At 44.0% G+C, this 15,374-nt stretch overlaps 1 protein-coding gene across 1 annotated transcript in view; it reads right to left on the reverse strand.

The window, feature by feature from the left end:
* Nucleotides 1–7,390: 7,390 nt before the first annotated feature.
* Nucleotides 7,391–15,374, reverse strand: part of LOC118412978 (neurogenic locus notch homolog protein 1-like) — a 76,316-nt gene continuing 68,332 nt past the window's right edge. The window contains exons 5-10 of the mRNA XM_035816071.1: nt 11,805–11,918; nt 11,176–11,400; nt 10,147–10,284; nt 9,543–9,668; nt 8,800–8,877; nt 7,391–8,250 (exon numbers count right to left, since the gene is read on the reverse strand). Of these exons, the coding sequence (XP_035671964.1) occupies nt 8,141–8,250; nt 8,800–8,877; nt 9,543–9,668; nt 10,147–10,284; nt 11,176–11,400; nt 11,805–11,918 (791 nt within the window). The 3' untranslated portion in view covers nt 7,391–8,140. The remainder of the gene's footprint in view (nt 8,251–8,799; nt 8,878–9,542; nt 9,669–10,146; nt 10,285–11,175; nt 11,401–11,804; nt 11,919–15,374) is intronic.

Below are 15,374 nucleotides of genomic sequence, written 5' to 3' on the forward strand. Positions count from 1 at the left end.
ATCACATAAGTTAAATTTGGCATAGACTAGCTCTTCACTTTATGGTGTTGAGGATACGTGTTAGCGATGGCACAGAGCTGTTGGTGCATCTCACAGTTCTGTAGCTCAGTAGCGTTAGTTTGTTCGAGTTTGTCTATCATATAGCCAGTATCTCTATGCTGCATGTTGCAAATCTTCATACTACACAGTCTATGTTACATCTTTACAACATCAAGTTACATCTCTGCAAAATTAAAACCCTACATATATCGAAATTAACCATATTAAAGTTCTTCCTGCTACAATCGTTTTATGTTACATCTCTAGACAGTACGATTATCCATGTAGCATCTTGTCATTTTACATCTTATCACTTTATGTTACTCCAACAGGGATCCAGAAAAATACAAATAAAACCGTGTCCATTCTTAAACCATAGTCGGTACCTTAACCTGGCCCGCATATGTCATACCACATTCATCTGATCTTCGGCGCCCCTCCTACGTCATTCTATCTTTAAAAGCATCTTACTATCCATGGAGTAAACTACTCAAAAGCATTTACATTAAATTTGATGAAATCACATCACATCATATCATATCACATTATAATCACATAATATCACATCACAGTGTTCAGATAGGAGATAGTGCTTTGCCTTAGGTATTCAAGCTAAACAAATAATGTTTCTTGCAGCCTAATGAATCACTGTTGCAAAGCACATTGTTATCAAAGAAATGAAGAATATACAGAAGTAACTGCCCACCAGTGCTGATGTTCCTTCATGCGCGTAAGTCGAAGATGGTGACCGTGTTGTTGCGGGGGTTTGTCACCACCAGCTGTCCCTGCGGCCCCAAAGCGACGCCCCAAGGATACTCGATGTTTCCGGCGATGCGGTGAGAACTCCCGCGGCTCGTTAGCATGTCCAGCCGCCCGCTTTCGGCGTCGGCCACGATGATGCGGGCCCGCCGGCCCAGCCCGACCGTGCAGTCGCCGTGGGGAGCGCCGAGAGGCTTCCCGAACTTGAACAAGTTGCGGCCGACGCGGACGACGCTGAGTCCGTTATCGGTGACGAGGATGTCCCCACTCAAAGCCGATGCGAGCTGCGAGTCCGTCAGTTCGTCCTTCTTCTGAATGTTGAAATAAAGACCTTTTATTGTACATTTGTGACACACAGGGCTAAGTAACGTTATATGTCACAAAAACATGTTGAACAGATACTGTTTACTGGTACAAAATACAAATAACTATCAATAGATGTATTCAACTTCTCCTTGCTTTTAAGTATAGCACACAGGTCCGACGACAGACGCGAGTCCGCCAGTTGGTCCTTCTTCTAAATGATTGAAATTCAATGAAGACCTTTATTGTACTTTTTTATCACACTGGGCTAAATAAAGGTCAAAAGGAGACATGTTCAACAGATACTGTTAATAGATACAAAACTATCAATAATATTCTCTTTGCTTTTCAGTTAGAGTGGGAAAAAAGAATAGGTTGAATCAATGCGCGAAGGGGAGGGCAAAACTGGTGCAAAATACACTTTTGCAGGCTGGCACAACATAACATACAATAACACCGCGAATACAATGATATGTGCAATATTATTGCTGTAATAGAAATGTGTGAGTTGCGATAGAAATGCACTTCTCATCAATCAGTTTAGGACATAGAGCAGACTGACAAACCTTGCCGCCTGGCAGGAGCTGGATGATAGCTGTCCGGCTGGCCGAGGCGACGTCTTCGCGCCTGCGGACGGAAATGGCAGAACAGCGCGACTGTAGGGATGAAGTGCTGCGGGGAATGTGAACCGAGATCGCTCGCCGTGGTCGATCCTTGCCGTGGTCGACCAAGTACGCGTACTCCGGATCGTCGAGGCGATCAGTTCCCAAGACCATCAGATGCTCATTCTGGGCAATGATGACATCGCAGGGGAACATTCTCCTACTTTCTCTCGGTGACAGAAAAACGAACACCGGGAAGTCTCGGAGGAAAGCCCCATTCATGTTGAAGACTTGGATGCGTTGGTTTTCGCGATCGGCCACAAACACCTCGCCGTCAGCAGACACAGCAACTCCGAAACTACCTTTGAATTTCCCGCGTTCTGATCCCTCCCCGCCGAAAATGATCACCCTTGCGTCCACATTTCCACCCTTTGGGCTTTCTGTGGAAGGCATCTGCACTGGACTAGGGGTGTAGGTACCGTCCACTGCTGACTGTCCAGTGGTGTAGGTACCGTCCCCATCTGACTGACTAGGGGTGTAGGTACCGTCCCCATCTGACTGACTAGGGGTGTAGGTAGCTTCCCCTGTTGACTGTCCAGTGGTGTAGGTAGCTTCCCCTGTTGACTGTCCAGTGGTGTAGGTAGCGTGCGAAGCCAGGTCGTCAGGGATGTAGGTTGTGTCAATAGCTGGCAGGCCAATGTTTACGGTTACCGTAGTGTTCACCTCTGGGTGACCACGAGTGTAGGTAGTGTCCGTAGCTGATTGCGGCAGCTGTGAATTATGAGGAATGCACATCATTACATTGATACATACGTATCGCCTACTTTTTTGGGTCAATGTCGGTGACATAAAACACAGAAAGCCATCTCTTCCAAACAGAAAGCCTTCTTCCACAGAGCCACACAACTGTGGAACTTACTTTGAACTCGACACTCTTACAGCTTCGTCTCTGACTTTATTCAAAGCAAACGTATGGATCACGGTTTGGGACCTTTTCTCAGTGTAAAAAAACAACAACAAACTAAGTACTTTAGATGAACTATTCAGCTCTATATTAGATATCGTTATGTAAATAACTTGTATAATTGTTCGATTTTATGTAATACTGTACTTAATTTGTTATCTGATGTATTCATATTTTTTCCCAAATCTAGCCCTTTGCAGCAGCCACGGCTAGTTGGATGGCCTTGGCTGACTGTAACATCAGCCAAACGAATAGATAAATAAATAAATGTCGGCGGTTGGTTCTGTCACGGCCTGCTTGAAAGTCCCATGGCATCAAATTCGTACGACGATCGCACGACCTATCTGACAGTGCTCTTATACCCCTGTCAGATTGCGCGAAAATCGATCGGACGACGATTCTGCGACAATCACACGAGCATCGCCTATAATAATGCTTTTATTGCACAACAATTGTACGAGGTACAAAGTATGGCTTATATGTGACAGGGACGGTTTTCAGGTGAAAAATACGCGCAACCCTCTGTCTATCTTAGATATGGCCGATCTTCCATCGATACGCCCGAAGATCGTACATAATGTGACAGGGGTATAATCAATGTGCATTATTACAGAAAGCATGCGCTTACCTTATTATCACTCTTAAAGCCAGTAGAAAAGTAGACACCGACACAGGCCCAACCGGAGATAAACAGCACCAGGAAAACGGTAATCAGGGCACAGCTACATCCTAGAAAAAACAAATACCCACAAAAGAGACATTGCGATGAGGAACAAAAAGGGATGTACGATGTTAACAAACAGCTCAAAATCAAGGAAAATGAAGTTGTAATATTGTTATAAAATTACGTAAAACAAGGAAACAGACGCCCACATACAACTAATGACAAGGATGTGCATTGAAGAAAAAAAGTAAGTTTAACACATTAAAATCAATATGATATTAACAGGCCCTTTTAGGAATTATTTACCTTTTTGGCAGAACATGAATATGAATTTAGACGGGCATCATATTCATTAAAACCACTTTTACATAATCATTTAAAAATAATCTTTAAAATTTGTTAACCACAACTTACCTTTTCGTTGGTTCGGAGCGTACATCGGATTGTCTTGCATTCCCAGAGGGTGTGGAACATCTTTTGCGGCGCTGTTCCGATCTGATCGACCTGGGGAAGGGATGGCATCGCCGCTATTTTGAGCCGCTTCAGTTTCTTCATTGGGCTGCACTACTGCCGTGCCATCCTGACCCATGTATGCAACAGCATAGGGTTGGATATCGGCGTCGGCGTTGGTGATGTCGACTGTTTGTCCGTTCGACGCTGCAGCACCGTTGTTTGAAGGCATGTTGTTGCCGTTGCTGCCATCTTCCCCAAGCCGAACAGTACACGGCTGACTGCAGTCGCCGTTGTCAGTTCCCTCATACCGAACAGCGTACGGCTGGTTACAGCCATCGTCGTCATTGCCTTTGTACTGAACAGCGTACGGCTGTATGGAGTCGTCGTTATCGTACTGTACATCATGCGACTGGCTACAGTCGTTGCCGTCATTGCCTCCGTACCGAACAGCATACGGCTGTATGGAGTCGTCTTCACCGTTTCCCCTATAGCGTATACGTACATCATGCGACTGGCTACAGCCGTCGCCATCATTGCCCCCGTACCGAACAGCATACGGCTGGCTACAGCCGTCGCCGTCATTGCCCCCGTACCGAACAGCGTACGACTGGCTACAGCCGTCGCCATCATTGCCCCCGTACCGAACAGCGTAGGGCTGGATGCTGTACGTGTCGCCATCACCGTTCGCTGTTAGTCTGCAAGCTAGGGAGTCATCTTCCTGGTGTAGTGTGGAACAATTATCGTCACATTCACTATGGGATGGACTGGTGACAGTTTGGTTATTTTCTTCATATGCTACCACTTGTGGTTGTGTGCAGGCATCGCCTTCACAGTTAGCTGTTTTAAGGGTGACTCTGACTGGAGCTGTCGACCCATTGGAGTTGTCGTCGTCTTGCAGACTCCGGGGTTCGTCGTCTGCAGATCTTGGTGCGTACATCGGATTCTGATTCTGGTTCTGTTCATTTCGAAGGCTAGCGGGAAGGCTAGCATACGAGGAATCTGTCGCGGAAAAGTAAGTAGGATTCCTGCTCAGAACGACATTGTGGTCTGGATCAAAAGTGTTGCAGAGTCCGTGAGGGTCAGTCGGGATTTCGGCCGATTCGGCTGTAGGGCCTTCTGCCTGCAGGTCGCAACTCTCGCCGCTGACGACAGTACACGACGCGTCGTCTTCAGGGTTAGCTTTCTTAGCAACTGGATCTTCCATTTTATAATCTGGCCTTGTCTGTGCCGAATACGCGTAAGACACCGTCTGGACTGGCTGTGGTTACGTCCGTGTTAACCCTCAATAGGGCATCACGTCGTCAAGCATATCAATCAATCCAACATAATTGCAATGCGAGAAGAAAAAGCAGACAATCGCGGTAGTTTGGACACTTTCGATACCAGACAATTCCATATGTCTCTACTTAACTCTTTACTATTTACGAGCAAATCTAATCAGTGTGAAATTAGGGTGGCTTCGGTGCCAGGACTACGAGTATTTTGTTCATGTCACAAAAAACCATCGTAGTCGTCGACTGTGGTGTCTTCTATCGTCATGAACTGCAAGCGACTAGTCGTAATAATGTAATGAATGTTCTATTTCAGCGCCTGAAATTGGCAGCGCAATGTCGACCCAAGGACGTTAACCAGAGGGCCTGATTTGTAACCACCGGTTGGGTCGTCATGCATATTAATCTATTAGTAAATACGATGGGAAAATAGAAAGCAGACAATTGTCCTAGTTTGGAACAATACAGAAATATTGAATTTTGATACAGATGTCTTCCATCAGAAAACAAGAGCTTTCGAAATGAAATTCTAAAAGCAAACGGCTTGCTCTGGGGTCTGTTCTCATAGTTAGAGACGTACTCTTTTATTTCACCACATGGGCGTCTTTTTGCAATGCTGACCGGCAGTTTCAGGAATCGCCTGTTGGCTATAAGTAGATACTTAGATGGATAAATATCTAGCACAGATAAGCCAGGTGGTGAAATGGAAGAGTACGCCTCTAACTATGAGGATAGACACCGCAACAAGTCGTTTGCTTTTATTCTTTCCCTTCTAAAGCTCTTGTTTTCTGATTGAAGACATCTGCATCAAACTTCAATTTTCTGTATTGTTCCAAACTAGGACAATTGTCTGCTTTTGATATTCACATCGTAATTGAATCAAATTGAATATGCATGACGAAATGCCCACCGGTGGTGATGGATGAGGGACTGCATGCTCTTTTCCGTAAGGCGTAGGCAGCCTATTTTTATTTCCCGTAACTCGTAGGGAAAACCATCTTATCTACGTAACATACATCATAGTAAACATTAAGTAGAAACAGCTGTGATTGTCTGGGGTCGAAATGACATTTTCTGGCGCAGACAAGCCAAGGCCCTGAATTAGAAAATTTATTTCTCTTATTACTAGGACAATTTATGGCATCAGATTGTTCTGTTATTATAGATGGACTGCAGGAAGAATAGATTTTGCGAGCATATTGTAAAGTCATCGAAATAAACAAACAAACAAACAAACAAGTTGTTTGCTGCTGTTTACAACGAATATGCCGCAGTCGACGACTACGATGGCTGTGAAAACAGTCCAAATCCCATATCGATTAGTCTCGTTTATGCATAGTAAACAAGTAAAGGGGCATTCCACTCCACATGGGAGTGCTATTTTCCGATAGATATTAATTTTAGGAAGTGATAACTGCATACTACTTCACATTATACCGTAGAGTACCCAGTTGCTCCACATGCCTTAAAAGCATTCAGTCTTATACTAAACTCCCCAAGTACCCTCTAATTGAATTAATCCTATGGCTGAATACAATGCAAAACTTTTAGGTAAGGTTACAAAACTAATTTCAGGTTCGCTAAGAAATCTCGTCTTGTTCTTGTATTCTTTGCTATCTTATGAGCAATTTTCCTTCTCGATGTGCTTAGCGTACCTCACTTATTCCAAAAATATGTACGATATACAAAGTGTAGGGAATGCATGGGTTTAGTGCGTGCCATTATTGATTTATAAAACACACATCACATAATTCATCCCAAGGTGAATTCCACAAAATTCTTGAGAAACAAAATTAATGTGATTGTCAGGCGTCGAGAGGTGACTGACCGGTTTCTTGGCAATATCGAATTTTTAAAGATATTTTTCCATTTGAAATTCAATTTCGGGAGGTGTGGTTCCTGATTGCAAATGTTTTGTATTAGAATTAAGATAAAAAATCAACCGTCTCGCGTCCGAACGACCGCAATTGTCATCGCAATCATGTTGAATTGATCCTATGGTAAGGTTCTTCGATACACAATCAGAATTGTATTCACTTCCAGCATTTCTGTCAGACACCATCATCAAACGTGGCTTGTATCCCCCCTCGTCTCTGTTCATGACTGGAGCTGATTTTCGGATACAAACTACCTCCTTTATCCAGGGAGTTCGTCTGTTTGTCTCGCTGTCTATGACTATACCACCCTCCCAGTCTATCACACAATTGGTAAGATACAGTAGGCAGTCTGGAAAAGAGAACACTTGCAAAATTAATAAGAATATGTTATCATATCAGTTTTTTCAATTAATCTCTTGTTTTGGCATCTTTGTAACCTTGAACCTTGAACATCAGGGATGCCGTCACTTTGTAAGCTTGTACTTTATCTTTGTTTTTTGTTTGTTTGTTTGGTTAATTGTTTTGCTGTTAATAGATTGACAAAAAGAATAAACAAAAAGTTGCATAACCATGGGTGGTATAAATTGTCTGCCAACCATTTGCTTCGTTTAGTTTTTATCTTTTGAATAAAAACAACAGCAAAGAGTACGGAACATATGCACAGTACCTGTACTTGATTAGATTGTATTAGATTTAATGAGATTCCTGGTTTGAGCCTTTATTCAGCAAAATCAAAATGACAGAATATTCAATCATACTCATAGGATTTTAACAAAAAAGTGCACAAATTAAGGAACAACATCATGCACTATCAGGTAGCAGGTGCTAGCTAGCTATCATCTAAAATATCCACCCGAGGGTTCTTTTAACGTTATGTGCTTTGCATGTTTGCTAAGCATTCACTCGCTGATTACATCTGAGCTATGGAGGGTGGTGCCTTTACAACAACTCCCAAACAGTTGAATTTGTCTTAAATGAGCTATAAAGCAAAATTGCCGTACATTTTGTGCTGAATATATTTTAGTTGAGATAGTGTAATGTTAGTAAGAAATGGGGCGAATTGTCAGGCACCGTTGTAGTCGTGCTGCGCTGTATGGGGCATATGCATGCGCACCACGACCAGATTTCTGGCAGATCGGCAAACTTGTTTACGCCATATCTTCTTATGACTCATTCGTGGTTGAATGGTTGTGTATGACCTCTGACCCCTAGCGGGACCAGCAGGAGAAAGACGCCCGGCCTTCTTCCTTGCAGTACATGTCGCTTGGACAGGAGGCGCTGCTGCACTGGTAAGCTGAGCCGGTCCTTGTTCCGGGCTCTGATATCGATAAAAGAAAGAATGCGGGAAATGATAAAATGACGGTTTGAATGGAGGGTATTGTGTATCAAGCGGTCATTTTTGGCACGTATGACGGTATGTTCGTATGTTTTATACTTGTTAGCAAGGCTATGTCAGAAAGGACTCATCGATAGGGAACTGCAAGAAGCAATTATCTCCGGACACGGTCCGACACAGCCACTGTTTTACCAGCTGTTAGTGTCAGACAGTGGAATTCTGCTGTGAGACATGTGAAAAGCCCTGTAAAAGTCTAGCAGGACTTGTTGCACACAGATGGGCCCATCGGCACTGAGCAAAGCGTCCGTCAGGAAAAAAAAAAGGAATGTGATGAAAGTGACTGGTCGATCACGGTGGGATTTTATAACTCTGCAAAAATATTTACCGGTGGCAAAAGGCAGCATGAAATGGCTAAGCAGTAGCCAGCCAGCCGAGCCCCTCGGCGGAGGTTGGACCTTATTATCTCATGCCACCGATAAATCTGCTTGAAGCTTAGACTATGTTTGTCTTTCATGCGTCACTCATCCTTACCGATGCAGAGGAAATGAGTCAGCTGATCGTCACAGGTCCAGCCCTGCGGACAGGACGCCACTGAGCACCACTGCAAGGCTTGGGAACGACAAAATGGACACAAACTATCAGAAATAATTAAAGTAGACTTCGTAAAGATCGCCTTAATTAAAACAGCAATAATAACAACCTGAGGGGGGCTCTGGCTTTGGTTAGGGTCGCCCATTTGATAATGAGTGTTGCGTGTTTGAGGGAAGCCACACCTCGAGTACACATCTTTATCGAAGAAAAAGCACGGGGATGTTTCTCGGTATCAGCGGTTCACATCCTTATGGTCTAGTGGGGCATCTGGAGCAGTTATTGTTTCATTGAGATCACCAGGCTATGATTATAAGCTGTCATTATACCCCTGTCACATTTTCCACGATCTTCGGGCGTATCGACGGAAGATCGGCCATATCTAAGATCGACAGAGGGTTGCGCGTATTTTTCACCTGAAAACCGTCCCTGTCACATAAAAGCAATACTTTGTACCTTGTACAATTGTTGTGCAATAAATCTATTTTATAAGCGAGGCTCGGGCGATTGCCGCAAAATCGTCGTCCGATCGATTTTCGCCAAATGTGACAGGGGTATTACAGACCTTTGCGATTCAGTCCCACCAAATGTAAGCTACAACCAACTTTGTCTACGAGGAGACAGTAGGCGGCCACAAACTAACAATCTGCAAAAAAACAATATCATATCCCAGCATCCTCTCTTACCTACGGGATTCTCGCAGAACGTGCCGTCGAAGCCGGCCGGGCATGCGCAGACGGTGTCGGTCCCCCCGAAACACGCGGAACAGTTCCCGCCATTCATGCAGACGTTGTGGTCACAAGGGGTGGTTTCTGGGTGAAAACACAAATATCACTCGCCAAGCAATTGGGTTCTTTGTTTACGCCAAATAGCAGTAACTCAAGCAACTGGATAATGATTTTGCAAAAATGAAACGTGTTTCCAAAATCATATTCCATTGGTTGATCGAGTCAGTAGGATGTAAAGTCGGATGCAATGTCAGTAGGATGCAAATGTGCTGTACAAATATACTAGTTGTGTAGCTTGTTTATTGTACTTCAACATAGAATTCTCTCATGAACCCGTACTTATTCTGTCCCATTCATAAATTATTCTTAGAATGGTCTCTACACTGGGACAAAACAAGGATAGATAAACGTTCCCAATGACCTATAAATGACTTAACACATAGTTGAGATTCTTTGCGCTTTTACACAGAAACGTCCCATTTTAGTTAGTTTCAATGCATGTGCAATTGTATACTATACAAACTTACCAGACTGACAGATGTAGCTGTGAGGTTGTACTTACCAGACTGACAAATGTAGCTGTGCTGTTCCATGCACGAGGTTGTTTTAGCCCTGTGGCTGTCGCCACTGTCCATCAGAACACACAGCGCGCAAGGCATGCCGGGAGAATCTTCTGCCCAGTCCAGACCTGCTACTTCATCTGTCAGTATAGAAACAAAAATGATGGTAAGAGATCTTAGTCACACAGGGTGACTTTATAGTCTATTAATTTTAAACCTGCTTGAAAGTAGCGATTGATTGCTCACTAATTGTAGCCTTAATTAACGTAGAAGCATTGAGACATTTACAGATGCAAACTAGGGTCACGTCGATGGAGTTTAGACATCCAGGTAATAAGACACGCCAAAAAGCAGTTACTCAAGGAACTGGACTGGACTTTGCAAACGGTCAGGTCAGACGTTACAGACAGCAATCCGGTGTCTTTCGTCAGTGACGCTGGCGAAATCTTGCTGTAGAAAGTTTTTATGTCTTAGCTGTGAATCATTATGCAAAAGAGATCTAGTTGCAGAACAGGGTCAGCCATTGTATACATGTCATCATCATTCATGATCACCCGAAAGCTTTTTGCAAACTTTGTGGTTTTATCAACAAAAAATTTTTTGCTTGTTTGAACCTTAAACGAGAAGCTCAAATCTAACAGCACTGCGTTTTACATTGAGATATTCGAGGAGCTGGTAAGGTTCATACAATACATAACAGAGATAGAGATTTCATTATTGAAGTCCACCAACCTACGGTAGAATCCTTAGCCATACCTAGTATCAGAAACAAAATCAACATTTGCATAATCTTTGCACAGAGTGTCAATTAGTACACAGATACAGGAATTATGGGTAATATGTCAAAGGTGAAAGCCCCTGAGACATATACAAATCATTTCTGAACATTGTTATGTAAATCGCGGCAATGGTCGCGACGAGAACTGTTTACAAATCAGGGGCTTTCACCTTTTTACCCAAAGTTCCTGTCGCTGCACATGCGTACTTGGAACCATGATTGTGCCTATTGCAAAAAAAGAAGAAGAAAGTACCGAAGACGCTGGGCTGGTCGCTGAAGATGAGTTTGTCGGAAGTGACCTTTGTCCCGATCCAGTGGGAGTCACTGTTGCCTGCCGGGATATGGTTGCTAAGGAACCGCTGTTTCCCGGCATCCCTCACGACCGCCAGGTGCCCTCCCTCGGCCCGGCACGCCTTCTCCGCAGAGACGTGCGAGGCGGGGGTGGCGGCGAACTTGTAACAGCTGCCGCCGTCAACAACTGGAGAAGATTAAAAAAAAAAAAAACTCTTAAAAAATTTCACAATAAAAAGATTTTAACAGCAGGGAGGCATTGGAATGGTCTGAGCCTGCATTCACATTTTACTTAATGTTTTTGCAGGTACCGCAAGAGGTTTGCCTGATATGCCGTGATTGTTATGTGTATAAAATCACGAAATAATGTTTTTTTCCAAGTTACACCTATATGCCAACATTGACATTGACCTGCCTTACCACCTACTAAATTATGTTTCTTAACTTTCTGCTGACCTATTTTATATGTCTTCTAATGCTTATTGCTTGCACACCTGCCTGCTGAAACTCGCCCATTGCACTCCTTCACACTTTTTACTTATCTATTTGCCAAACTTTATTTGTCTCACACACCTGTGTGCTATAACTCACCTGCCTCACACCTGTCTCCGGCGGTGCCTTTGGGACAGTTACATTTGTAGCTGCCGATCTGGTCCACGCAGGTTCCTCCTCCCAAACACGGACTGCTCGTACACTCGTCCACATCTGAAACATTTTCACTTTGCGCAGTTAGGGCCTAAATTTCAAGAAGCTTACAATAGACAAGAATAGAACGACATGGGCAAGGATCACCGCTGCTGGCTGTCGTGGAGCCTCTGCGACCGATGTGGTCATGGGCCGTGAGTGAGTGAAAAAATCGCTGAAGTTTGGAGCGGCTGCCATTAGACGCTAACTCGGGTGACCTTAATACCACAGTAATAGCCCCAGGTGCGGCCCAAGGACTATATTTTCATCATATCACACCGTAAAAACATATCGTATGACTGTTAGTCAAGCTGTAAACACGGATCGCCTCTTTAGCCAAAGTTATCTGTATCGTTTAATGCTGTTATTGTACATTGTATATTGTATTGTTACCAGGGCTAGCACTTGATAATAGCCTCCAGCTAGTTGGGTAGCCCTAACTGTATTTCTCATGATTAAATATAGCCGAATAAATCAAATCAAAATCAAATCAAAGACTCTGATTACCTGTACACAGTGCCCACAGGTTGAACTGCCCCGCCCCGGACACGTAGCTGGTAGTCTCGTAATCCAGTCCGTACGCGCCGTCTCCGGAGGTCCACCAGCGCCGGTACAGGAACACGTCATCGAGCAAAGGGCAGTTGTAGGAGTTTACCACACCTGGACACACCTGGAGATTGAGGTATTCATATCTGCATCCGTATAATTGGTTCATTAGCTCTCCTCGGAATGACACATGTACACTAGCTTCTGTTTCACATTATATTACAATGAACGACTCCATCAGCACGTCACCGAAACGTACTGCGCCTGCGCGAACCCTGGTGTTTTGGGGCTTGGTTTGGTCAACGTTGCATTGAAATCCCGCTTGTTGCACAGTATATCTTAGAGTCATGGTTTCATGTAAAACGTACACGGGATTTTACCCTTATATACGCACGTACTATTAAATGCGGCCCTTTAGTAAACCGGGGGTTTAGCAAGGTTTAGCATGTCTATACTTTTCGCGCAGGCGCAGTACGTTCCGGTGACGTGCTGACTCCATCATACCTACCTTTGGACACGTGACTTTAATTGTCGTTTAAAGCTATCTAGTGGGTCATGGGATTCTGCTATTGTTACATTACTTGCCAATGGTTATATCAAGTGTCAATGCCAATGGCAATTTTAAGTCAGAGCGTCTAAATCCAGACGCATGGTAAATAAGTGCACTATAAGTATGAGGTACATTTGGAATGTTGTTACCAACCTCGTAAGCAATGACGTTGAACGTGGCACAGTTGGTGCTGACGGTGTCGAACGCGACGCAGTCGGAGGAGTAAAACTGGCTGTTGGAACAGCGGTCACCGCCCCTGAAGTTACACGGGTACCGCATGCCCAGCCCCTCGCACGTGGCCTTGACGTTGGCGTTGGTCATCTCGCCCGACACGCGAACCTTGTGGAACGCAAGTCCGCCCAGGGTGGTCAGGTAGACCGTCTCACCTGGGTGGAGTAAAGGTAAAACAATAAGCTCTTTTGCAGATTTGACTACGCATATTAAAGCGAGTGACAGAAATCTTGAGTAATATATCAAGGGTTAAAAACATTCCGCCATTGTGCAGGCTCATAGGCCTTCAGATTCGCCTTTGTCATATCACGCAGATTTCGTCGCCCGCAGAATCGTCATTTACGTATTACTAAGAACCTATAGTACCCGTGCATTGGAATTCCGTATTTGTTGTACAAATACTGTTGGCTAGCGCTAATTTGATGAGAAACATCGATTGCAAACGTATAACGTAACGCCAGCGGCATGTCTTTAAAAGCTAAGGGCACAACCCGCCGCACATGATGTCTACGTGCCAAAACTTTGGCAATCTTTTTGGATCCGTAAGTGGTAAGTACCGCCTCCGTACGAACTCGTAGGGAATCCGACGGATTTTGTAGCACGCAGATACGCCGTAGAACTTAACGTGCAGGCAAAACTTTGTGTGCGTTGACGTACTCCCTCCCTGCTCTTGCCACGTTTTCAAAAATACGTGGCGGACGTGGCCTCCCCAAAAAGGGACAAATTGCACGTACGACGGGTTGTGTCCTTATCTTTAGACGTCGCAATGCCAGTCGTGAGAAACATGGAAATTTTTTTTCATTTCTGAGGGTTCGAATCCTTTTAACTTCAGTATCACGTCAGCCATTTGACGCAACCAAGAGTTTTTCCATACATATTCTCATTGAAGGTCCAGAAAAAAGATGCCATGACCATGGTAATCGCGTGATATACGACCACGATGCAAATGTACAGAAATGTAGGTCATACCAGAATATTATATGCACAATCATGTACAACAGTAATTTGTCAAACAACACAGCAATGCTTGAATAAAACAGCTGTCAACAGCATTCTTGGAGTATACTAGTTAACAACGAAGGTGAAAATCACGATGTGTTCACTTGTCGTGAGGAGCCAATGATAAAAGGATGACGGTGTGAATAAAAGAAGGGCTAAGGAGGAAGGGGGGGGGGTATGTTCGACGTTGTGCCCCAAATTCCGTTCAAAATATGTGAGGAGAGGTACTGTCACATGCGTTATACAGTTTTGTTGCACTGTTCAAAACTCACTAGGATCCACAACACTGTTACAGCATTATTTTCCTTTTGCAAGCCCACTGCATTTCACACGGAACACCCGCGACTGGCCAAAGGATGTCCTTCGTTTACTGTTATGATATGCCGGACAGTGTATATATAGCATAGTTTCTACATGTACTAGATAGTGCTAGTGATAATAGCCACTTACCTTTGGACGGAGAGACGCTTACAGTAAAGACGACACAGAAAAGCAGAAAACCAAACATGTTGTACATACTGCTACAGAGGTTAAGACTGAACTGTCGACCGGCCTCACCTATATTCACACTGCTGTGTGCCTATTTTTATCACGTTTGTCAATAGTAATTGAAGAACTCACTGTTCTAAGTCCACAGTCCACTCGGTTACTCCGGTGGGGTAAACTGTCAAATCGCAATGTTTTGGAAGACTCCCCGCTAACACTCGCACTGCCATCACGACTGGCTGCTTGATAAGGAAATTTTGGAGCTGTCTTTAGCTAGGGAACCTTTACATGTGTATGCACTCTGTATGTCATGATCCAGAACTCTCGCTGTAGGAAGCAATATAGGCGGTATTTCATACAATATATATATATGTAATTATGATAGTTTTTTTACATGTATATACTTAGACTATAGTTACGTGTTATTTTCCATGTCAAATCCCGTTGGTCTTTGTGTTTGTCAGCAGGCCTAGCGCTTTCTACTAGGCACTGACATTGCCTGTGTGTGCTGAACAGCCAAATCGATACATTAATGATAAACTTTAGAGTTCCATGTTTCCCGACGACATACCGTGCGCATAGGCATGTCCCAGTATTGTAGAGCTGACCTGGGCGTTAGGTGAGTAAATAGTGTTTAAATTCCGTCATTGTTAAGCAAACGCTTA

The sequence above is a fragment of the Branchiostoma floridae genome, chromosome 4, assembly GCF_000003815.2.
Source record: "Branchiostoma floridae strain S238N-H82 chromosome 4, Bfl_VNyyK, whole genome shotgun sequence".
Classification (NCBI taxonomy): domain Eukaryota; kingdom Metazoa; phylum Chordata; class Leptocardii; order Amphioxiformes; family Branchiostomatidae; genus Branchiostoma; species Branchiostoma floridae.